This window comes from Sapajus apella, unplaced genomic scaffold (assembly GCF_009761245.1).
Source record: "Sapajus apella isolate SASKATOON/1434 unplaced genomic scaffold, GSC_monkey_1.0 scaffold4, whole genome shotgun sequence".
NCBI classification, from domain to species: domain Eukaryota; kingdom Metazoa; phylum Chordata; class Mammalia; order Primates; family Cebidae; genus Sapajus; species Sapajus apella.
In genome coordinates, this window is record NW_022436944.1 from 33,651,964 (window position 1) to 33,676,747 (window position 24,784).

The 24,784-nt window shown below is 37.5% G+C and overlaps 1 protein-coding gene across 2 annotated transcripts in view; it reads left to right on the top strand.

Annotated features, from left to right (window-relative positions):
* Nucleotides 1-24,784, top strand: part of ACAD11 (acyl-CoA dehydrogenase family member 11) — a 103,657-nt gene that overhangs the window by 20,111 nt on the left and 58,762 nt on the right. For both annotated transcript variants that reach the window (XM_032266477.1, XM_032266484.1), the window contains exons 6-9: nucleotides 6,782-6,923; nucleotides 7,679-7,800; nucleotides 9,791-9,897; nucleotides 17,929-18,055. In XM_032266477.1, coding sequence (XP_032122368.1) covers nucleotides 6,782-6,923; nucleotides 7,679-7,800; nucleotides 9,791-9,897; nucleotides 17,929-18,055 — 498 coding nt within the window. The remainder of the gene's footprint in view (nucleotides 1-6,781; nucleotides 6,924-7,678; nucleotides 7,801-9,790; nucleotides 9,898-17,928; nucleotides 18,056-24,784) is intronic.

Below are 24,784 nucleotides of genomic sequence, written 5' to 3' on the forward strand. Positions count from 1 at the left end.
CTCTGATTAACCATATGCTTTTAGGCATGCCATTTGGCGCTTAGTATTCCTACATGCATGAGAAAGATTTGCAGTTCCATGAATCCTGTTTGAGAGGAGGATTTATTCTGGGTTTATGCATTTTATTAGAATGCTAAGATGTTTTAGGGCAGGAAGAGCTGCTCTAAATTCATGTGCTAAACTTCCAGGTTTTGTGTTTCTTACTGGAAAAGATGGTGGAAAATACCATTATACATTGCATTATTGTCATAACTCAAAATAGTATATATCAATTGAAAATCCAAAAAGAATATAAACACATGTGAGCATGTTTACCAGCAGGAGAAAAAAATTTTATAGAAAAGTCAATTTGGATATTAAAATTATGTGAATGTAATTAAATATGTATGTGCTTTCATGTGTAACCTTTTGCTAAGGACACTGATGAATTCTGAATTCTAACCTTGTTAATTACTCTTAGAAAAATTAAATATGCTAATTTATTACATAGAAAATTATAAAAACATATGCCTTAAAACATAGCAGGATCTGACCCGTATTTGATCTGTGTCATTTGATTAATATTTTAGGAACCTATCCTTGAATAAGTCAGAGTTCTCCATATGTTCTGTATCTATAGTACTTTCCTAATCTTAAGCAAGTAAGAAAAAAATTCAGACCTAGATCTTCTAATGGATTATATATTTTCTACTGAGATGTTTAAATTTGGGATTAGTCATAATATGCTGAAAATAATGGTAAACTTCAATAAGTACCAAGTTGTTGTTTTCCTTTTACATTTAATCTCATATTTAAAACCTATTTCTTTTTTTTTTTTTTTTTTGAGACGGAGTTTCGCTCTTGTTACCCAGGCTGGAGTGCAATGGCGCGATCTCGGCTCACCGCAACCTCCGCCTCCCGGGTTCAGGCAATTCTCCTGCCTCAGCCTCCTGAGTAGCTGGGATTACAGGCACACGCCACCATGCCCAGCTAATTTTTTGTATTTTTAGTATAGACGGGGTTTCACCATGTTGACCAGGATGGTCTCGATCTCTTGACCTCGTGATCCACCCGCCTCGGCCTCCCACAGTGCTGGGATTACAGGCTTGAGCCACCGCGCCCGGCCTAAAACCTATTTCTTATAGGACTAAAGTTGTCAAACAGGTATCATTTTCCTTCAGACAAACAGGATAGTCAATAGTTTGAGAGACTTTTTTTTTTTTTTAATGAAACAACTGATAAAGGCATAGCTTTTAGTTATTTATTTGCAATACTAATTTGTTAACACATATCATTATCTTTTAATATTCTAGGGCTATATGGTAGGTAATGAAATGTTTTCTACTTTATAGCCAATAATCTCGTAATTATTAGTCAAATTTAATTTAATCAATTTCTGCCTCCTGTATTATAGTTAATTCTTCATGGAAAGTTGGTAGAATTCAAGTCAGCTAGTATTTATTCATTATAAACTTTGTGCCCTAAAACTTGGGGTTGAAGAGGAAATACAACTCTTAATAAGCTTAAAACACAGATGGAGAGAAAAAGTACTTTGATAACAATATATACGCAGGTGCTGAAGTTATCATACAAGATGAATTACAGCAGCAGTGAAGGAAGGAAAGATACCCACAGTGGACTGGCGTTAAGAACTATGAAACTTTAGAATTGAATTTTAGTTAATAGTTTATCTTTTCCACCACTGTTTAAAAATCTTACAAGTAAACAGGAAATTAGACTATGTTTCTTTTATCATGAGGTCATCCAAAAATTGCAAAATCAGCCCCTGGGTTATAGCATCTTGAAAATGTGTATGTATGGGCTCACTTGTATATAATCCTAGGGATGTGATTGAAAGCTTTCTTTTTGAGTTTAAGGATCATGTCTTTATTTTTCCTTATCTTTGCCTCTCAAGTCTATATAGTAGATAACAAATTAGAACCCACTACACTGGGAGCTCCTTTAAAATAATGACTATCTTATTCATTATCTTTATAACAAAGGTGCATATATGATTCTGAAAGAATCTGTGTTGCAGGGATTAATTTTAGTTCATTATTCACTAGGCAACCATTTCCATCACATAAATTTATGCTTAACTTTCATTCCCTAGCAGTGTGAACTTAAAGCAAGTTACTAACCTCTCTCTGTGCCTCTGTTTTTAACTTTTTGTTTTGAAGTAATTATAGTCCCACAAAAAGTTGTAAAAGTATTATAGTTCAGAGAAGTCTTGTGTATCCATCCTCCAAATTCCCCAAAATGAATCTTATACAACGATGGTACTTATCAAAGCCAGGAAATTGACACTGTGTGCCTTTTAAAATTAAAGAAAAAACAAAACACAATTTCTGAGTTGCTGGGCAGCTAAAATGAAACAGTCGATATGGAGCAACCAGATAGTTGCTCCATATCGACCCCAACATTACTGGTACCTGCCACATCAGTAATGCTCAATATATTTCAGTTACCCTCACTTTTCCATTTTTTTCCCCTTCATTTTTCTCTCTGACTTTTCTAAGACTACTTGTCAAGCTTCTTCAGAAAAATATTAGGGTATAAGTAAATCCTTCATAATATGTACTGAAACCTAAACAATGGTTGTAGGAAATTGAATTATAGGAGACATAATTGTACATTTCTGTGATGTTTAGGGCTTGATGTTTTTGATTTTCATTTTTAAAACAACAGCATGTTTTATTTTTGTCATCAGAAAACACAACAATTAAGAAATGACAAAAACAATTTTAAATGACAAACTTTCCAGGAATGTGTGGAGTAAGCCAGTGAAGAAAACTACAGGATATGGCAAAACAAAATTATTTTCAGTTACTTATTTATAAAGTATTTAAAGCATGTTTGAGCAAGTATTTCAGTAGAACAACATGCTCACTGCAGTGTTTAAAAGAAATCCAGTTTTCCTGGAAAATGTTGATTTCCCAAATATAAATTTTACTGATAAAGGAATGTTTAAGATCTTGGAGTTTAATGTAAAATCTGCACATTATCATTTCAACTTGAAAAATATATTTAATTAGAAACAGCCATTGAAACTTGTTAACTTCCGTGATCTAAAAATTGAAACCCCTTATTTTTTATTTTTTTTTTTTTGAGGCAGAGTCTCTGTCACCCAGGCTGGAGTGCAGTGGCACAATCTTGGCTCACTGCAACTGCTGCCTTCCAGGTTCAAGCAGTTCTGCCTCACCTCCCACGTAGCTGGGATTACAGGCACGTGCCACCATGCCTGGCTAATTTTTTTGTATTTTTAGTAGAGACGGGGTTTCTCTGTGTTTACCAGGATGGTCGCAATCTCCTGACCTTCTGATCCACCTGCCTCAGCCTCCCAAAGTGCTGGGTTTGCAGGTATGAGACACTGCACCTGGCCCTGAAATCTCTTATCTTTGACCTCACCCTCTTTACTTTCTTTTCTTTTATTTTTCTATATCTCCCCTGAGACACTGCAAATTTGCTGTTACTTTAGAATCCATAAGCAGTTCATGACTTCACTTTTTATCCTACAAGGCGACATGGTCATGATCAGTCATCTCAAAAATCGATACCTTCTTTAGTGTCGATTTCATTAATAATTTTTTGACTGTAGATGTATGCAAGTAATAAAAGAATTATAAAGTGTCCTGACCTTAGTTTACTTATTATTCTAGAATCTTCCTATCCCTGACTTTATTATCATTATTATTTTTTATTTTTTCTAATAACCCTACAGGGGAAGTTCATCACCCCTTGACTTTAAACAATTTCTGGCCCTAAACTTGAGTCCTCATATTTTTGCTGCAGAATAAAGTCATGAAATCAGGTAAATTGGGTCTGGGACATTTTTATACCACATGATTTTATCTAGGCTGTAACTTCATCTCTTAGTAAAACCTGTGACATTTTTTAAAAATGGCTTTTCTAAATCTTTTCCATTCTTCTCAAACTCTCAAATTTCTTGTCCCATCTTGGCTGCCACTCTCAGCATATGGTCTTGCCTTCTCCTTATCTTTGTCCTTTCAGTCATTTTCCAGCATAGCCTGCATTCTAGGAATTACATCATGCCCCTCAAAGTTCTCTTTATATTTTACAATATAAGAGAATATTTAAGACATTTCAGTCCACTACACAACATCACCTGTATGCAGATTGATGGGTGATATTTTTCTTTAGCCTCATTGCCAAGAAAAGTTGTCCCTCTAGGGCAGCAGATTTGCTTTTGACCTGCATACACTGTAAAGATTGTGACTGACCATGCTTCACACTTTATTTTACCTGCTATAAAACTCAAAGCAAAATTTACTACCCGTACTAACAACTCTGCATGTCCTATCACATTCAAGTATGTGTAATAACCTTATTCCTAGCTTCACCTTTTTATTACAAATTCTATTATTTTCTTTCCTGCCTTCTTCATCTACTGTTTGTTCTGTCGGATTGTATGTATTTTTTGTTTGTTTGTTTTGAATGGTAATATACATACATATTAATAAAATTCAATGGCATAAAAGGCATACATAAAGTGAATCTGTCTATACAGAAGATAATTAACACAACTAAAAGCTTTCTGTTGTGCTGAGGTTTCAGAAAAACTGTCAAAAATCGTTTTACTAATAAGTTCCTTAGTAGCAGTAAGATGAAATAGCAACTGTCCAGATCAACCACTTAAAGTTATGTTGAGCATTTAATAACTCTCAACACAAACAGGCATAGACAGGATTCTAATAATCTATTGTTAATTAACTCACACTAATTTATGTGCAATTTGATGAGCCATCAGCTTTTCTCACTGGCTGTTTTATAGCCTTGTGTTTTTACCCCCAAAATAGTTCAGATATTATGAAATGTAACTCCAGAGAAGTTTCCCAATTTGTATTAAAAAAGAAAAGCAAACATTTATAGCATAAGTATCTCATCTTTTCTTTGGATATTAAAAGTATAGATAACAAATAGAATGATGTCAGAGAAAAATGAATCCATCCTCTTCAGTAGTTTCATAAATCTAGCTAATAATTTATAATATTATAAATATTATAAATTTATAGTATAATATAACCACAACAATAAAAGCTCTTGTAAAGTTACAGAGAAGGTAGTGATCAATTTTTTTCCAGTTTTGGTTACCTGGCTATATATGCCAGGTTCTGTACATATTCACCAAATAAATGTATATTGGCTACCTGTTATGTGTCAGGTTCTTTGCTAGAAACTGGTAAATGAACCATACATGCTACCTGCCCATTTAATCTTTACATTAACCCTGTGTAAGAGGTATATATTATGGCTGAAAAAAATTGAGGATTGGAGAGGTTAACTAACTTGTCCAGAGTTATACAGCCAGTAAATGGTAGAGCTAGGATTTGAATACAGGCCTGTCTGATTCCAGAGCCCACATTTTCACACAAAGCTACAATAGTGTATGTAAGTTTGCCATAGGAGCAAGGGAGTGCAAGCACACACAGTTATATGGAGGCATGAAACCCAGTAACTCATATTACCCAAATGGCTCTGCAATTTTATGTGGCTTGAATAACTTGCCTAGAGTATTGCTGCAGCTGCCTCACTGGCCCCCCTATAGTATATTGAAATCACAGTAGCCAGAGTGACCCTCTTAAATTACAGATCATATCACTCCTGTATACAGAACCCTCCAGTGAAGTTTCCCCTCCCCCGACCTCCTGCCTCCTGCCTTAATCCCTTAAAGTAACCACAGCCATTGCTATTAGTTTGGTGTAATATCCTTTCAACTTTGACTATTCATTTATAATCTTTTTCTTTATGTAAAAATTAGATCATACTCTACATACTACTCTGCAAATTGATTTTTTGGCTATATGTACAGCCAAATGAACATAAGAAATGAAAAAAAGAATGTCCTGTATTCTTAACATCAAGATATATATTCCCTTGTACATATTGTTACAAGGTAGTATGAGGAAAGCTTTTTGTTTTATTGGTTACAAATTGCATAATGATTGTTTTATCATATTGCTGTATAATGATGGATTTTATATTTATAAAACTGACAGTATCTTTTATAACAATTATGCTTTGTATCTACAGCATGAAATAACTTATTTAAAAAGTACTATTGATGGGCCAGGTGTGGTGGCACATGCCTGTAATCCTAGCACTTTGGGAGGCTGAGGCAGGTGGGTCACCTGAGGTCGGACGTTTGACACCAGCCTGACCAACATGGAGAAACCTCATCTCTACTAAAAATACAAAATTAGCCTGGTGTGGTGGCACATGCCTGTAATCCCAGCTGCTTGGGAGGCTGAGGCAGGAGAATTGCTTGAACCCAGGAGGCAGAGGTTGCCATGAGCCAAGATCATGCCATTGCACTCCAGCCTGGGCAACGAGCAAAACTCTGTCTCAAAAAAAAAAAGTACTATTGATGGAGTAGTATAATATTTGTTATGCAGTTAGATTAATTACTAAAGCAAATGCTTAATTATGCATGACATAACATGGGTTATTAACATATAAGTAATTCACTATAATTCCTTTTTATCACAGTTACTTCCAGTTAAGAAACTTTAACTGCTTTTGCATCTGCTCATTAGCAGAGATATTAAGCCTGTGTAAAGTAAAATGAGAACGATTGATGGCCAGCAATGGAACCAGAAGACTTAGCTTTATATAATCAAGGCTAATTGGCTATTTTATAAATGCAATATGCCACTGTGGGTAAAGATCTGAAATTGACTTTTGATGGAAAACATGATTTTGAATGTGTTCGATATTATTTATTTCTTCATTATACTTGTTTCAACTTTTAATATGTTAAACACCTCTTTATTTTTTATTACAGTCTCGAGTTATAGCAGTGCTGGATTGGGAGCTTTCAACCATTGGTCATCCTTTGTCAGACTTAGCTCATCATCTTCTGTTCTACTTTTGGCCAAAGACAGTTCCATTGATAAATCAAGGTTCTTATATTCAAGAAAATTCAGGTATAAAAACATAATATAGTCTAAATTGCTATTAGACAGTTCCATTGATAAATCAAGATTCTTATATTCAAGAAAATTCGGGTATAAAAACATAGTCTAAATTGCTATTAATATAAAATTGTCTTTATTACTTTCATAATTAGAATATAAAATCTTGGATTTTAGATAATGGTTTTCATTTGTTTCTTAAACATGCTCCTACTTTATTATTATTATTTTTAGAGGCAAGGTCTTGCTCAGTGACCCAGGCTGGAGTACAGTGCCACGGTCATAGCTCATTGAAACCTTGAACTCCTGGGCTCAAGTGATTCTCCCACTTCAGCCTTCTGAGTAGCTAGGACTACAGGAACACACTACCACGCCTAGCTAAGTTTTAATTTTTTTTGCAGAGACGGTGTCTCTACAAAAAAACCAGCCTGGGTGTTACCCAGGCTGGTTTTAAGTTCCTGCTCTCAAGTGATCCTCCCACCTCGCCTCCCCTAAGTGCTGGTATTATAGGCATGAGCCATCATGACTGCCTACTTCATTTTCTTCATTAAATTTTCTGAACTTAGCATGCCACTTGTACTAATTTATGACAAAATGTAATCCTTTGTATATAATAATCTTTTGGGAATCAAGATTTAGAACATGTTTTGTTGTGTGGGTTAATGATTATTACATTCCGTTTTACATATCCATCTCATATTATAACATTTTGAAATATTCACCGTGACATTTTAATTAAAGTTTATATTGCATGCTGTTTTTTATAGGGATACCATCAGTGGAAGAGCTGATTTCAATCTATTGCCGCTGCAGGGGAATTAATTCTATTCTTCCTAACTGGAATTTCTTTCTTGCTCTTTCATATTTTAAGATGGCTGGAATAGCACAGGTAATTAATTGTTTTAAACCCGTGTTTCACCATTATTTACCAATGTACTGTTGAAATGTTTTCCAGTCTTCTGGGTTTTATATTCTTTATCCTTAGATCATTTTGCTTATCATAATGACAAGTATCAGACATGGGTAAAATATAAATTCAGAATTTACGGAACAGGAATTTGGCAAGGACAAAATTTAATGTATTATCACTTTTTTTGTATAATAAACTTACAAAATGGAGGGAAGAAGAAAAGAATGTTAAAAAGAGAAAAGTATGTAAGGATTAGTCATTTTCTGAATATCCAGTGTAAGAAAAAGCTAACACCTTTTGATGATCTCTGCCTCAGACTATGAAATCATTTGTTAGTTAGGGTTGATGATGAGGGAAGAATTATCTTTGTACTTCCCAGAGGCTAGCACAGTATCTAGTATATAGTAGCCTCTTGAAATGTTTTTGAGGCTAAGCGCAATGGCTCATGCCTATAATCCCAGCACTTTGGGAGGCGGAGGCAGGTGGATCACGAGGTTGGGAGATCCAGACCATCCTGGCCAACATGGTAAAATCCTGTCTCTACTAAAAATACAAAAATTAGCCAGTTGTGGTGGCACGTGCCTGTAGTCCCAGCTACTTGGGAGGCTAAGGAAGGAGAATCGCCCGAACCTGGGAGGCAGAGGTTGCAGTGAGCCAAGATCACGCCACTGTACTCCAGTCTGGGTGACAGAGTGAGATTCCATCTTAAAAATAAATAAATAAGTAAAAAGTTTTTTAGCAAGTAGATGAGTAAGATTTTTTATTTTCATAGTCATATTTGTGCAATTAATTTTGAAAGATAATTGAGCATAAATTTAGGTTTTTATCTAATTATATTATAATCTAAACAAATGCCTTCTTTATACTAATCCAGTTTTCCAGCACTTTGAATCTTGGAGGTTTAAGAAATTGAGATGCTTCATGAATAACAAGGGGTTAGGATTTTAGAAGAGAAACAGGTAAATAGAAGCAAAAAAGAGTGGGAAAAGAAGGATTAAGAAAAATTATGATAATATTTTTTCTGTTCTCAGAGTTCATGCTATCCATGAACAACTAAAATAGTTGTGTTACATCTATTTAGTAGAGACAGGGTTTTACCATGTTGGCCAGGGTATCTCGCTCTCCTGACATCGTGATGTTAAATCTGTTTCTACAAATAAGATACCAAATAGGCTTTAAATTTGAAATGGCTTTAAATTTGAAATGGCTTTTCATTTCAAATAAAAGTTTGACATAGATTATGATTGACATTAACATGTACAACACAAACTGTATATACATAATATTGTATATATAGTAGCTTTAGAGATGAACATAAACATTCCAATCTAATTGGAAATATAAAATTGGATATGATGGAAGAACTATTATATAGTGTTTTATTGTATAAAGAAGAAACAGTGATGTTTGTCTTTTGGTAAGAGGAAAGAGTTTATTATATTGGAAGTACAGAAATAGAGAATTATCAAAGAAACACTGATTAGCATTCAACTAACACTGTTCAAAAGAGACAGTTCTACCTAAATTAGGGGCCCAAAAATGAGATAAAATATTCTTAAGAGATCATCTCATTGTCTTCTCTTTGGTTTTATAGTTTTTTTTTTTTTTTTTTTTAATCTTATTCTGGGTTTCTTTCGATTTTCCCCCACTATGAAGGAGGGTAGTGATCTTTAGAGGTGAAATAACTCACAGATACAGTATCTTTGGTAACTGCTGAGATCATTTTCAAGTTTGGTTTAGTTATAAATTAGAATTATGTTAGGATGAGAGTGTGTTACCTGGATATAAGTATGACTCTTTAGAAGGGTATAATTACCCCTACATGTACATTAATATTGATAGTCTGTTTTACATCTTCATACCCTGTGAGTATAGTATCCCACATAACTGAGAAACTGGAAAGATCGATTGGATAGTTGAAGGACTGTGTTCAATGAATTTTAATTGCTCTTTGTTAATTTATTTATAGGGAGTATATAGCAGATATCTTCTAGGAAATAATTCATCTGAGGATAGCTTTTTATTTGCCAATATTGTGCAACCTCTGGCAGAAACTGGACTACAACTCTCCAAAAGGTAAGGAAAATAGATTCTTTGGCTAGCGCAAATTAGAGCCTTTATTGGGTATGTGAAGGCTATAAACTTTAGGGGGATAGGGATTATTTTTATTGTATATACCAGAATTACTGCTGCCAATCACAATAGTTTTTCTGGTAAGTCTCTTCTAAGCCTAAAAACAAATTGACCTAAAATATAAATAAAATCTCCATATTTAGGTTTAAAAGTATCTTTGTGTCACTTGAATGTGTAAACTTTTAATGATATAGATAAAACCTCCAAGTGTTTCCTTCTAATATTTACGTCACTTACATATACCTAATTTTAAAAATGCATTATATAAGATGATTTATTAATTTACAAATATTATTCTCTTTCGCTGCTGTATTTCATGAAGTTTTATTCAGACATTTCATAAGCATCTTTGAAACCCATGTCTTTATCAGTGGAGCACTTTTTCAGGCATCGAACATACTTTGCCAGTTACATTCCCATTGCTTACCAAATGTATGTGTGATGCTGTCCCAGAAATTCAGCTTAAGCCACAAGTATCCACGGCATAATGTTGGGACAATTTCTTTTTCCAATTTATCATTTAGATGGGTATTTGTTCTCTCCACACCATAACAACTGACTCTGTTTTGCTTCATAATGACCTTTACAGATCTTCTTTTTTATTTTATTTTATGTTCTGGTATACATGTACAGAACCCACAGATTTGTTACATAGGTATATATGTGCCATGATGGTTTGCTGAACCTATTGACCCATTCTCTAAGTTTCCTCCCCTAGCCCCCCATGCCCTGAAAGGCCCTGTGTGTTGTTCCCCTCCCTGTGCCCATGTGTTCTCATTGTTCAACTCCCACTTATGAGTGAGAGCAGACCAGACAGTATTTGGTTTTCTATTCTACAGGTCTTCTTTATAATAATATTCAGCAGCTGTATTTGTGAGGCATATATTAATACAAAGAATAATGATTAGATTTGTGTTCAACTTTGCTTCCTCTTTTGGAGATTCTGACAGGTAACTGAATCAATAAAGATTCAAAACTAATGAAACGGGATTTTTTGCTCCTTAGTTCAGCTAAAATCCAGGTTCTCGTCTCACAAACAGGAAAAATTAGGCACACAGACGCATTGAAGGGTAAGCAGGGCAGATTTATTAGGTGAAAAGAAAGCGCTTAGCAAAGAAAGGGGGAGTTGTGCTAACTGGCTCCCACCTCACAGATTGAATACCAGGCCACCACACAGGAGCTGAAGAGGCCAGGCTCCTCATGCTGCATAAGATGTGATTCCTGGTGGCTCCACCCATTCTCCCAGTGTGCAAGCGGGTCCCCACTTTGTTCAGGCATGCCCAGACAAAACCCTGTGCTGTTTCCCTTATCTGTCTCCTACATCTATCATTCCTCACTCTAAAGAAGTACATCTAACTGCCATTAGAATAAGGATAAAGATAAGGATAAAGAATGATCTTGACTGCTTCCTGCTGACAGGGGTGCTATTTTTGGAAGACAGCGGTCAGATCTGTTTCAGAGGCCTATCTAAAGGTCCCTGTAAAAGGGGCCATCATCCAAGAGTCCAGTTGCATGACCATTTGGAGTTCAATGGCCTGAAGATGAGAAGAGACAAACCAGGTTATTAGAAAACATGTAATCAAAACAAAGCAAAAAGGGATGGGTAAGGACAGCTCAAAAATCCCGAGGCTGCCCACACACCCAGAAAACTGGAGGCTATAGTTAGGCTTGCTAAAGATTAGTTGCATGGGACTTGGATTTGACTAGCTCTTTTGGTCTTATTTTTCCAAAAAGAAAACCTCTGGGTCATAGGCGCCTTATTTATTTCTGTCACCTAGCTGGATTTGCTGGATAATTGCTCAGAATTAAAATATTGATCTAGATTTTTACATTACCCTTTGCTTTTGTTCCTTCTGAGCTGCAGCCAGAAATCACTGGTTGGTTCACAGGAATAAGCAGGATTAGTCTAAAATGAAGGCAAGAAACAAAAACAAATAATGAGTCTAGAATTTAATGACAAATGTATGATATGTTTTGAAACATAATTTTCCTCTCTCCAGTTCCCATTTTTGTTAAAAACAAATCATGATAGGACTGAGTTATTTGCAAAATAGACTTTAGTCTTATACTTGGCCTGATTATTTGCATAAAGTGCCACAAGAACAATTGTTTTTAAAATTGGCTTTGATGGAATTCTGTTTCACAAGGAATCTCAGATAGGACTTTCTAAAGCTAAGCCCAGCCATCAGTTTGTACACTCAAATACCTGTGAGTTGGGTGAACTTCTCTCTTCTTGAGGTCCCAAGAACATGGGTTTGTGGGGCCTGTTAGAAAGTGACATTCCTTACTTACCACAGGTTAGGAACTCTGTACAGGGACTGAATAGACAAGGTATGAGGCCAGTTTTCCCAAGGTACATTTATTGGCTCTGTAAGTAGAGCTTGATTCCTTAAAGGGAAGCATACCCCTCCAGTCAAAGCCTTGGTATAACAACCAGTTTCTCCAATTGCACCCCATTGAAAAAAAAAATGGATTCTTACTGCACTGATACAAACAATTATATTACTGTAAGTCATGAATATTCACTTGTTTCCGAATTCTGGAGAAGCCAGGCAGTAAGAGAAACAAATATGCTCTAAATGTTGTTCACAAGAGTATACCTTACTCAATCATCACAGATTGTAAATAGCTCAAAAGTCTCCTTGAATCTGAAAAGTGAAACACAGATCAGCAGTGTTCCAAGCAAAAGTCAAAAAAGATTACTTCAGTTTTCTATTAGTTCAGTTCATTTGGTTAACAGTTGCTTTGCTTGAAATTTGTGAACATTTCAGCTCTTCATGAGTCCTATACATTTTTCCTTTATTCCAATGTCACAGTCTCCAAAGTTATCAGAAACCTGCATTTGAGAGCCCTCGTCAAAGTTGTATAGCTGATTATAAACCATTTTTTGAAGAGTATCAAAACAAGACAACAATTATCTGTGAATAACAAAACGTCCAGAGTAGTTACAGTCAAAAACACGATGGACAAAGAAATTTAGCTGTCTCTGGTAGTTTACAGTAACTTAATATAATAACCTTAATTGTGATTGCTTGCATATACTCAGACATTAGAATTTTAGAAATCCTGGCCGGGTGCCGTGGCTCACACCTGTAATCCCAACACTTTGGGAAGCCGAGGTGGGCAGATCACAAGATCAGGAGTTCAGGACCAGCTTGGCCAACATGGTGAAACTTCGTCTCTACTAAAAATACAAAAAATTAGCTGGGTGTGGTGGTACATACCTGTAATCCTAGCTACTCAGGAGACTGAGGCAGAAGAATTGCTTGAACCCAGGAGGTGGAAGTAGCAGTGAGCTGAGATCATGCCACTGCACTCCAGCCTGCGCGACAGAGCAAGACTCTCTCAGAAAGGGAAAAAAAAAAAGAATTTTAGAAATTCCATACAATTTTGGAACATATATTAATATCATTCCCTAAAATATAACCTGAAGATTAAAAATCATTTTGGCGATCTCACATACCTAAACATGTCAAATAATCCTATTTACCTCTCTTGGATGCTCCAGAGACCCTCTAGAGATGCTCTGGAGCATCCAAAAGCTAGGAGTCAGGAAAGACAAACTTGAGGCTGAAATTTGATTTTGAGAAGCCTGTTAAATGTTGTCAGTTTAAAACACTTGATATTATGAAATAGAATTCCAGATTATCATAAATTATTTATTTTGCCAAAATGACTCAGAAACTTTAAAACAAGGCAAAAACATTTACTCATTAAGAGGGAAGACCTAGCTTTTCAAACAATTTGTCTCTTGCCTTCTCTTTCTTTTCCTTAGCAGCCTATCCACAAGGCAAATGAAAATCTTTCATTATCCTTTACCATTACATGAAAATCTTGTACAAAGGAGAGAAAGCCAAATTTTACCCTTACATTAGAGTACTATTAACGTCAACCCCAAGTTTCTAATGAAACCTTATAGACAATTATATCCAGTCTTTACCAGTTTGATCATGAGGTAACATTCTTTTAACTTTTTTTTTTTTTTGAGATGGAGTCTTACTGTGTCACTTAGGCTGGAGTGCAGTTGTGTAATCTTGGCTCACTGCAAACTCCACTTCCGGGATTCAAGTGATTCTCCTGCCTCAGCCTCCCAAGTAATTGGAACTACAGGCACCTGCCACCATGCCTGGCTAATTTTTGTATTTTTAGTAGAGATCCGGTTTCTCCATATTGGCCAGGCTGGTCTCGAACTCCTGACCTTGTGATCTACCCACCTCAGCCTTCCAAAGTGCTGGGATTACAGGCATGAGCCACCATGCCCGGCCCTCTTATAACCTTTTGTATAACCCTTTACAGATTTTGCTAAAGAGCGTATTTACAGAAAAACAATATAATACCCTTTTGAATTTAGTCAGTGTTCACACACAGAATTTCTTTTGCAAGATTAATTTTTATAATCCTTCCACAGCTTGCTTAAACCTTTAGCTTTATTTTATCTAATTTTTAAAAAATCCTTTCACACGAGATAAAAATTTCTATGCCTTCTTATAATCTTTTACTAAGATTATATGATTAATGATTATTTACCAAGATAAAGGCCTATGTTCCCAGGCTTTACCAAATTGTAAAGCAGGCAAGTCAAACAGTTCTCAAAGGCCAAAGAAGCAGTTTACAACCTTAAAACATTTAGCAAACCTAGTATCTGACCTGTATAATGTAGACCAACTACTTACATTTTAACATTTACATTTTACCAATAATCTTTAAGATTGTTTTTTATTCCTCAAAGATTAAATCTCACGAACTAAAAGGCATTATAGCTTTTATTTTTCCTTAAAAAAAAATATTTGACCTAAGTGCTTATTTCCCTTTAGGACAATTAATTAGAGCTCTCTTTTTTATAGGCACCATACACAACACATGTATAACCACATAGACAAACAGAATCAGATCCAGTAGTTATAAAATTATCTGTTCGCCAATCTCCTAATTGAACTATTGGCCTTCAAATGGGCCCTTTAAGAGCAGTGCTAGGAAAGCATGCAGTTTTTAGGGCCTAATCGAGAGGTATAACTGGAAGAAAACAACAGATTTTGAGAGGGATCCATCCACTTCTAAATCCAGGGGCTCCATGAGGAAAACAGAGGTCTTTCCCAAAATGGAATCTTTGGTGACTTTTTTTCCCCCAAGGAGTCCCAGGCCATCAGAAATTATCTTAGGGCCTCTCATGTATGCATTAAAGGTGGCAAGACAAAATGGAGAAAAAAAATTCACTCAACTGAGAAAAAAACCTTTTCCAGCAAAACAAGATCCAAGTACTTTCAAATACCTATAACTTGGATATCCACTTTTAATCAAGCTGAGCACTCATTAAGAAAATCCTTTTAAATCCCTTATTACCTGATTTTAAATCATTTTAAATCCTTTTAAGTCTCTTATTTCCCAGCTTTAGCCATGCCAAGTGGGTAATTTTTCTGGCTTTTAAACTTTACCAAAAGTAACCTCCCAGATGCTCAGAGAAAGGAAAATTCAAGGCAGTTTGTGGAGGCAAGGAGTGTCAACAAATGGTAACGGTCACACAGATATCAAACCAGCAAGACTCATTCCCTAAGCCAGGACTGAACCCTGGCTGCCACTGTAAAATGGTGGAGGCCAAAATAAAGCAGTGTCACATGGTTATAGGTCCCACTTCTGAGGATGTAAAACAGGATGGTGGCCTGCAGCACAGTTTCTCACTGACCTGTTTGCCAGGCTGGCTTGAACAGTGGGCCAATGAAGTCCTAGGCCCACATGCCATCCTAAGCTACCCTTCTTTCTGACAGAACCATACAGAGACATGCAAAGCATACCAGATTGGCTACAGCTTAAGACCAACCTCACAAATTCTTTTTCATAATTAAAACTTTATGGAGAATATAAACAGTGATCCTTATTGTTTCCTTTATCGGTTTGCACAGGGAGAGGAAGGCCAAAAGCCCAATTGGTTAAAAAAAAACTCTTACCCTTTTGCCAGCATGTCAGGCTTCTGGGTTCCTTCCCTGACTGAATTCAATTCTAAGCCAACAGTTTAAGGTTTGGGAAATGAACTTTTCGCAGTTTGGAGGATACATCTGAGAAGAATGTCCTACAGCACAGGGACACAACCACCCATCTGTAAAAAGAGGACAGAGGGGGAAAAAGGAAAAAGGCATTTTTTCAAGGATCCCCAGACTCAAGATGCATTTAAAAGAAGTTCAGATTGGAGATGAATGGCTACTCATCTAGAAAGAGGGTAGTGAGGTAGCCCTGGTTCCCTTCCCTTCCTATCAAACACCTGGGGTTCTTGAGGGAGAGAAAGCAAGGCATCCCTCTTCCTTTCTTCCTTCCTTATATCCCCAAGTCTCAGTGACCACAAGGTGCTGCCCATGGGTGTCAAAGCAGTTTTCACCCATGTTAACAGGAGGATCTAGGAGGTGAGATTATCTGCTCTTACCCACGTATGCCCTGTCTCCCCTGCTGTCAGTAGCCTTTCCAGTTCTGAAACGGGGAATAGTTTGGGACAAAAATGTGTCTCAGGGTGGTAGGGACTCCTTATCATAAGCCAGATGGTAAGGTGAAGCTGTGAGATTGAGTCCTCCTCCAACAAGGGAGAGAAAAGTGTATCTTGTGAATTGGGGTCCTGGCCTACTAAAACATCTTCTAAAGGGAAAAAAAAGCCTCTCACATAAAAACTAACCCCTGACCTGTTGAAGAAAAGAAAAAAACCTTAAATGTATGGCTGTGTTAGCTGCTGACCTGCTGGAAAAAAGAAAAAGGTGCCTGGGAAAGAAACCTCTTATTCTTATGCAAATTAGTTTCTCCAACGTGGAGAGAAATTTTTAATTGACGTTTCTTCCCTGGGGCTCAGAGTGAGTTGGATTCCAGCGCCAGGGGAGGGGAAGACTCCATGGGTCGTGGTGGGGAACGCTGGCCAGCTGGCAGCGTCAGGCCCAGCCAAGGCCGCCCTTGGGGCCCAGGCAGTGACTTGTGGCTCATTCCCATCCTGCATGGCCATTGGATGCAGCACGCACAGCAACGAGCACAGGCATGCACCTCAGCAAGGAGGGAAGGGAGGTGAGAAGGGAGTCTCGCTCACCCGTCCATCTCTTGCACACCAACGGCTATTGGATGGGGGTGGAACAAACACCCCCAATATTGCCAAAGAAAAGATAGGTGCCGTTACAGGCCGGAAAAAAGAAGGAAAATGCCATAGCAAAGGCTGAGTTAGACCAAGGCCAGCATTCCCTATCTCCAACAGCAATGGGGGGTAGGGGAAGAGGGTGTAGTCTCTTCTACCCTCAGAAGTCAGAGGACAGAAGGCTCAGAAACAAAAGGAAGGGAGATTTTTTTTATTTTTTGGTTCCCCATTTTACCCACTCCAGTTTATGTCCCTGTACAGGCCACCAAAATGATGCAGGATTTTTTGTTCCTTAGTTCAGCTAAATTCTGGGTCCTTTTCTTACAACCAGGAAAAATTAGACACACAGACACATTAAATTAAAGGGTGAGGAGGGCTGATTTATTAGGCAAAAAGAAAGCTCTTAGCAAAGAAAGAGAGGGTCCTGCCAATAGGTTCCCACCTCACTGATTGAATATCAGGCTACCATATAGGAACTGAAGAGGCTGGGCTCCTCCTACTGTTTAAGGTGCAAATTCCCTGTGGCGTCCTCCCAGTGTGCCAGTGGGCCCCCAGTCCCTTGTGAGCACATCCAGACAACACCCTAGTTAGGTTCCTTCCTGTCTCCTGCATCTATCACTAACATTGCTTGAGGTGATGCCAGGCTTATATGTTTTCCCCAAATAGTGCTTTAAGCATTAAAGGTAAATGTTTAAAATAGAAGTGATTCTGCATTCAGTCCATAATATGAAAGACTTTTTTTTTTTTAATATAAAATATACCTACTCCTTCTGGGGGATATTTTTGGTAGCTGAGAAAACTTTACATTATATTAGAAATATGTAATAATGATTTTTGAACATCTTTGTAACCTTTTTTTCTTTTTTCTTGTGGTAAAGAACTTTCAGTACTGCACCACCACAGATTGATACTAGGGGACGGTTGTTTGTGCAGTCTCGGAAAGGTCAGGAAGTTCTTATTAAGGTGAAGCATTTCATGAAACAGCACATTCTTCCAGCTGAAAAGGTGAGTATTATTTAAACAGAATATATTTGTGCTAAAGGACTATAAGTGAATACTTCTGTTATTTCTGCTTATAAGAGAAGCATGGGGTCATTTTCCTTAGTCAATCCTTACTAGATTCTTCTCTAGTAAGAATCTAGAATTCTTACTAGATTCACCTTAGCACTGAGCCCACAACAGAACCTAGGGAATGCACAGGGAAGTCTGTGGAATTAAAATTAAGCCAAAGAGAATTGGTAGTTTTAAAATTGGGAGTCTAAATATATTAGAGTAAAACACTACTTTGGGGGCCTTGTCCTAAGGCAGTAACTTTCAACTATTTTTTATTTTTGTAAATATGAACGCTTTGAGAATTTAGTGAGAAGTGTAGACTATACAGGTTGGATAAACTTAGTGAATTTTACATATCATTTCAAGCAGTTCACAGATACTACCACCCATCTTCCCTATAAACTACTATTTTAAGGCATTAAGTTTCAATAAGTTCACTGAGAGTAGAGAGGCAGCATGGAACATTCATTCATTCAGTTACCAAATAATTATTGGATACTTGATGATGTGTTAGGCCCTTGGAGAGACAATGAATGTAAAGAAATAAGAAGACATACAGGGCTTATGTTCATGTGAAGCTTAGACTTTAGCAGGAAAGGAAAACACTAAAGAGATGATAAATGTTGTAAAGAAAAGATAAAAGCTTTTACACAAATATGTAAAGGAGGTGGGTCAGGGTGTATGTATGGGTAGAACACTGGTGTAGAAATGTTAATTGCTTTATTCTAGTTTATCTCCGTCACAAATTAGTTGGCCTTGTGTTAGGTGTTCTTGCTTGGCCTCATTTTTTTCCTCTACAATGCGAGTAGTTTTGACCAAATATATAATAAATTCTTATCTTAATCATCTGTGATTCTGAGAGGTCTACAGCTAGACTGGCAAAATCAAATAGGGAACTGAAAGAGACCAAAATCCTTTCAACAGAAATGTTCAGAGCTGATATGTGTTTGTGGGACAGTTTGTTCTGTTGCTTGAATTATATAAATAATTATTATATTTTTAGTAAATACCTGGCTTGACATTAACTTTGCTCACAGAATAGGGTACAATTTCTTTAAAAATTCTACTTAAACTGAGGAAATTCTTTTTAAACTAGACACCTCTCACATGTGTTTAGCGACTATTTTCTGTTCTAGTTAGTGTTTGTTCGATTCTGTTTTAAAAATCAGAACTTTTGAGTATTAAAAAGGGAATGCAGCACTTTTAGGTTAAGATGGCAGTCTGCAGCTGGGCAGAGCCCAAAGCAGCTCAGCAAAGCCTCTACAGGCAGACAGTGACTAGGCTGCCTCCTTGCTGGGCAGGGCAGCTCTGAAGGAAAAAAAAAAAAAAAGAAGACAGCAGCATAATTGAAACTCATAAAGCCCTAAATACCTGGGACAGAGCACCTGGGAACAAAAAGCGGTTTATGAGTTCTACTGCAGCAGACCTAAACGTACCTGCCCAGCAGCTCTGAATGAACAACGGAGCTCACAGCTCAGCATTTGAGCTCCTATAAAGAAGATACCGTCTCCTTAGGCAGCTCCCTGACCCCTGTATATCCAAAGAGCCACCTCATAAAGGAGAGATCAGATTGACACTTGGCGGGTATCCTTCTGGGACAAAGATAGCAGAAGAAGAAAACTGGTAACAACCCTTACTGTTCAGCAACTGCTGCAGGTGATCCCCAGGCAAGCAGGGCCTGGAGTGGACCTCAGCAGACCTACAGCAGAGGGGCCAGACTGTCAGAAGGAAAACCAAGAAACAGAAATAACCTCATCATCAACAAACAGAACGTCCACTCAGAGACCCAATCTGAAAGCCAGCAACTACAAAGATGACAGGTGGATAAATCCATAAAGATGGGAAGAAACCAGCATAAAAAGGATGAAAACACCCGAAACCAGAACATCTCTCCTCCTAAAAGGGATCATAGCTCCTCACCAGCAAGGGAACAAGGTTGGATGGAGAACGAGTGTGATGAAATGACAGAATCAGACTTCAGAAGGTGGATAGTAAGAAACTTCTGTGAACTAAAAGAACATGTTCTAACCCAATGCAAAGAAACCAAGAACCTTGAAAAAAGATTTGATGAAATGCTAATGAGAATGGACAAAATAGAAAGGAATATAAATGAATTGATGCAGCTGAAAAACACAACACGAGAACTTCGCGAAGCATGCACAAGTATCAACAGCCGAATTGACCAAGCAGAAGAAAGGATATCAGAGGTTGAAGATCAACTCAATGAAATAAAATGGGAAGGCAAGAATAGAGAAAAAAGGGTAAAAAGGAATGAACAAAGTCTCCAAGAAATGTGGGACTGTGAAAAGACCTAATCTACGTTTGATAGGCGTACCTGAATGCAACGAAGAGAATGAATCCAAGCTGGAAAATACTCTTCAGGATATTATCCAGGAAAACTTCCCCAACCTAGCAAGGCAGGCCAATATTCAAGTCCAGGAAATACACAGAACACCACAAAGATATTCGTCAAGAAGAGCAACCCCAAGGCACATAATCGTCAGATTCACCAGGGTTGAAATGAAGGAGAAAATACTAAGGGCAGCCAGAGAGAAAGGTCGGGTTACCCACAAAGGGAAGCCCATCAGACTCACAGCAGATCTCTCAGCAGAAACCCTACAAGCCAGAAGAGAGTGGGGGCCAATATTCAACATCCTTAAAGAAAAGAAGTTTCAACCCAGAATCTCCTATCCAGCCAAACTAAGCTTCATAAGTGAAGGAAAAATAAAATCCTTTGGGAACATGCAAGTACTCAGAGATTTTGTCACCACCAGGCCAGCTTTACAAGGGCTCCTGAAAGAGGCTCTACACATATAAAGGAACAACTAGTACCAGCCACTCCAAAAACATGCCAAATGGTACAGAGAATCAACACAATGAAGAATCTGCATCAACTATTGGGCAAAACAGCCAGCTAGCACCAAAATGGCAGTATCAAATTCACACATAACAATCTTAACCCTAAATGTAAATGGACTAAATGCCCCAATCAAAAGACACAGGCTGACAAATTGGATAAAAAGCCAAAACCCATTGGTGTGCTGATTCCAGGAAATCCATCTCACATGCAAGGATACACAAAGGCTCAAAATAAAGGGATGGAGGAAGATTTACCAAGCAAATGGAGAGCAAAAAAACACAGGAGTTGCAATTCTCATCTCTGATAAATTAGACTTTAAAGCAACAAAGATCAAAAGAGACAAAGAAGGACATTACATAATGGTAAAAGGATCAATGCAACAAGAAGAGCTAACGATCCTAAATATATACGCACCCAATACAGGAGCACCCAGATACATAAGGCAAGTTCTTAATGACTTACAAAGTGACTTAGACACCCACACAATTATAGTGGGAGACTTTAACACCCCATTGTCAATATTAGACAGATCAACCAGACAGAAAATTAACAAGGATATCCAGGACTTGAACTCAGACCTGGACCAAGCAAACCTAATAGACATTTACAGAACTCTCCACCCCAAATCCACAGAATATACATTCTTCTCAGCACCACATCACACCTACTCTAAAATTGACCACATAATTGGGAGTAAATCACTCCTCAGCAAATGCAAAAGAACGGAAATCATAACAAACAGTCTATCAGACCACAGTGCAATCAAGTTAGAACTCAGAATTCAAAAACTAACCCAGAACCACACAGCTTCATGGAAACTGAACAACTTGCTCTTGAATGTTGACTGGATAAACAATGAAATGAAGACAGAAATAAAGATGTTCTTCGAAACCAACGAGAATGAAGACACAACTTACCAGAATCTCTGGGATACATTTAAAGCAGTCTCTAGAGGAAAATATATAGCAATAAGTGCCCACATGAGAAGCAAGGAGAGATCAAAAATTGACACCCTATCATCAAAACTGAAAGAGCTAGAGGAGCAAGATCAAAAAAACTCAAAGTCCAGCAGAAGACAAGAAATAGCTAAGATCAGAGCAGAACTGAAGGAGATAGAGACACAAAAAACCCTTCAAAAAATCAATAAATCCAGGAGCTGGTTTTTTGAAAAGATCAACAAAATAGACCACTAGCCAGATTAATAAAAAAGAAGAGAGAATAACCAAATTGATGCAATAAAAAACGATAAAGGGGATATCACCACAGATTCCACAGAAATTCAAACCATCATCAGAGATTATTACAAACAACTCTATGCACATAAACTAGTAAACCTGGAAGAAATGGATAAATTCCTGGACACTTGCCTCCTCCCAAGCCTAAACCAGGAAGAAGCCGAAACCCTGAACAGCCCCATAACAAGGTCTGAAGTGAAGGCAGCAATTAAGAGCTTACCACCCAAAAAAAGCCCAGGTCCAGACGGGTTCACAGCCGAATTCTGCCAGACATACAAAGAGGAGCTGGTACCATTCCTTCTGAAATTATTCCAAACAATACAAAAAGAGGGAATTCTTCCCAAATCATTTTATGAGTCCAACATCATCCTGATTCCAAAACCCGGCAGAGGCTCAACAAGAAAAGAAAACTTCAGGCCAATATCCATGATGAAAATAGATGCAAAAATCTTCAATAAAATACTGACAAGCCGATTGCAACAGCACATGAAAAAGCTTATCTACAATGATCAAGTAGGCTTCATCCCGGGGATGCAAGGCTGGTTCAATATACGCAAGTCTGTAAACGTAATTCACCATATAAACAGAACCAAAGACAAAAACCACATGATTATCTCAATTGATGCAGAGAAGGCCTTTGACAAAATTCAATAGCCCTTTAAGCTAAAAACCCTCAATAAGCTAGGTATTGATGGAACGTATCTCAAAATAATAAAAGCTATTTACGACAAACCAACAGCCAATATCATACTCAATGGGCAAAAACTGGAAGCATTCCCCTTGAAATGTGGCACTAGACAAGGATGCCCTCTCTCACCAGTCCTATTCAATGTAGTACTAGAAGTTCTAGCCACAGCAATCAGGCAAGAAAAAGAAATAAAGGGTATTCAAATAGGAAAGGAGGAAGTCAAATTGTCTCTATTTGCAGATGACATGATTGTATATCTAGAAGACCCCATCATCTCAGCCCAAAATCTCCTGAACCTGATAAGCAACTTCAGCAAAATCTCAGGATACAATATCAATATGCAAAAATCACATGCATTCCTATACACCAATAACAGACTTAAAGAGAGTCAAGTCAAGAACAAACTTCCATTCGCAATTGCCACAAAGAGAATAAAATACCTAGGAATACAACTAACAAGGAACGTAAAGGACCTCTTCAAGGAGAACTACAAGCCACTGCTCAACGAAATAAGAGAGGACACAAACAGATGGAGAAACATTCCATGTTCATGGTTAGGAAGAATCAATGTCGTGAAAATGGCCATACTGCCCAAAGTAATTTACAGATTCAATGCTATCCCCATCAAGATACCAATGACCTTCTTCACAGAACTGGAAAAAAAACACCTTAAACTTCATATAGAACCAAAAGAGAGCCCGCATAGCCAAGTCAATTCTAAGCAAAAAGAACAAAGCGGGAGGCATCACACTACCGGACTTCAAACTATACTACAAGGCTACAGTAATCAAAACAGCATGGTACTGGTACCAAAACAGAGATATAGACCAATGGAACAGAACAGAGGTCTCGGACGCAACGCAACGTATCTACAATCATCTGATCTTTGACAAACCAGACAAAAACAAGCAATGGGGAAAGGATTCCCTGTTTAATAAATGGTGTTGGGAAAACTGGCTAGCCATGTGCAGAAAGCAGAAACTGGACCCCTTCCTGACACCTTACACTAAAATTAACTCCAGATATATTAAAGACCTAAACATAAGACCTAACACCATAAAAACCCTAGAAGAAAATCTAGGCAAAACCATTCAGGACATAGGTGTAGGCAAGGACTTCATGACCAAAACACCAAAAGCATTGACAACAAAAGCCAAAAGAGACAAATGGGACCTAATCAAACTCCACAGCTTCTGCACAGAAAAAAAGAAACAGTCATTAGAGTGAATCGGCAATCAACAGAATGGGAAAAAATTTTTGCAGCTTACCCATCTAACAAAGGGCTGATATCCAGAATTTACAAACAACCAAAACAGATTTACAAGAAAAAAACAAACAAGCCCATTCAAAAGTGGGCAAAGGATATGAACAGATACTTTACAAAAGAAGACATACATGAGGCCAACAAACATATGAAAAAATGCTCATCGTCACTGGTCATCAGAGAAATGCAAATCAAAACAACATTGAGATACCATCTCATGCCAGTTAGAATGGTGATCATTAAAAAATCTGGAGACAACAGATGCTGGAGAGGATGTGGAGAAATAGGAACACTTTTACACTGTTGGTGGGAGTGTAAATTAGTTCAACCATTGTGGAAGACAGTGTGGCGATTCCTTAAGGACCTAGAAATAGAAATTCCATTTGACTCAGCAATCCCATAACTGGGTATATATCCAAAGGATTATAAACCGTTCTACTATAAGGACACGTGCACACAAATGTTCATTGCAGCACTGTTTACAATAGCAAAGACCTGGAACCAACCCAAATGCCCATCGATGATACACTGGACAGGGAAAATGTGGCATATATACACCATGGAATATTATGCAGCCATCAAAAATGATGAGTTTGTGTCCTTTGTAGGGACATGGATGAACCTGGAAACCATC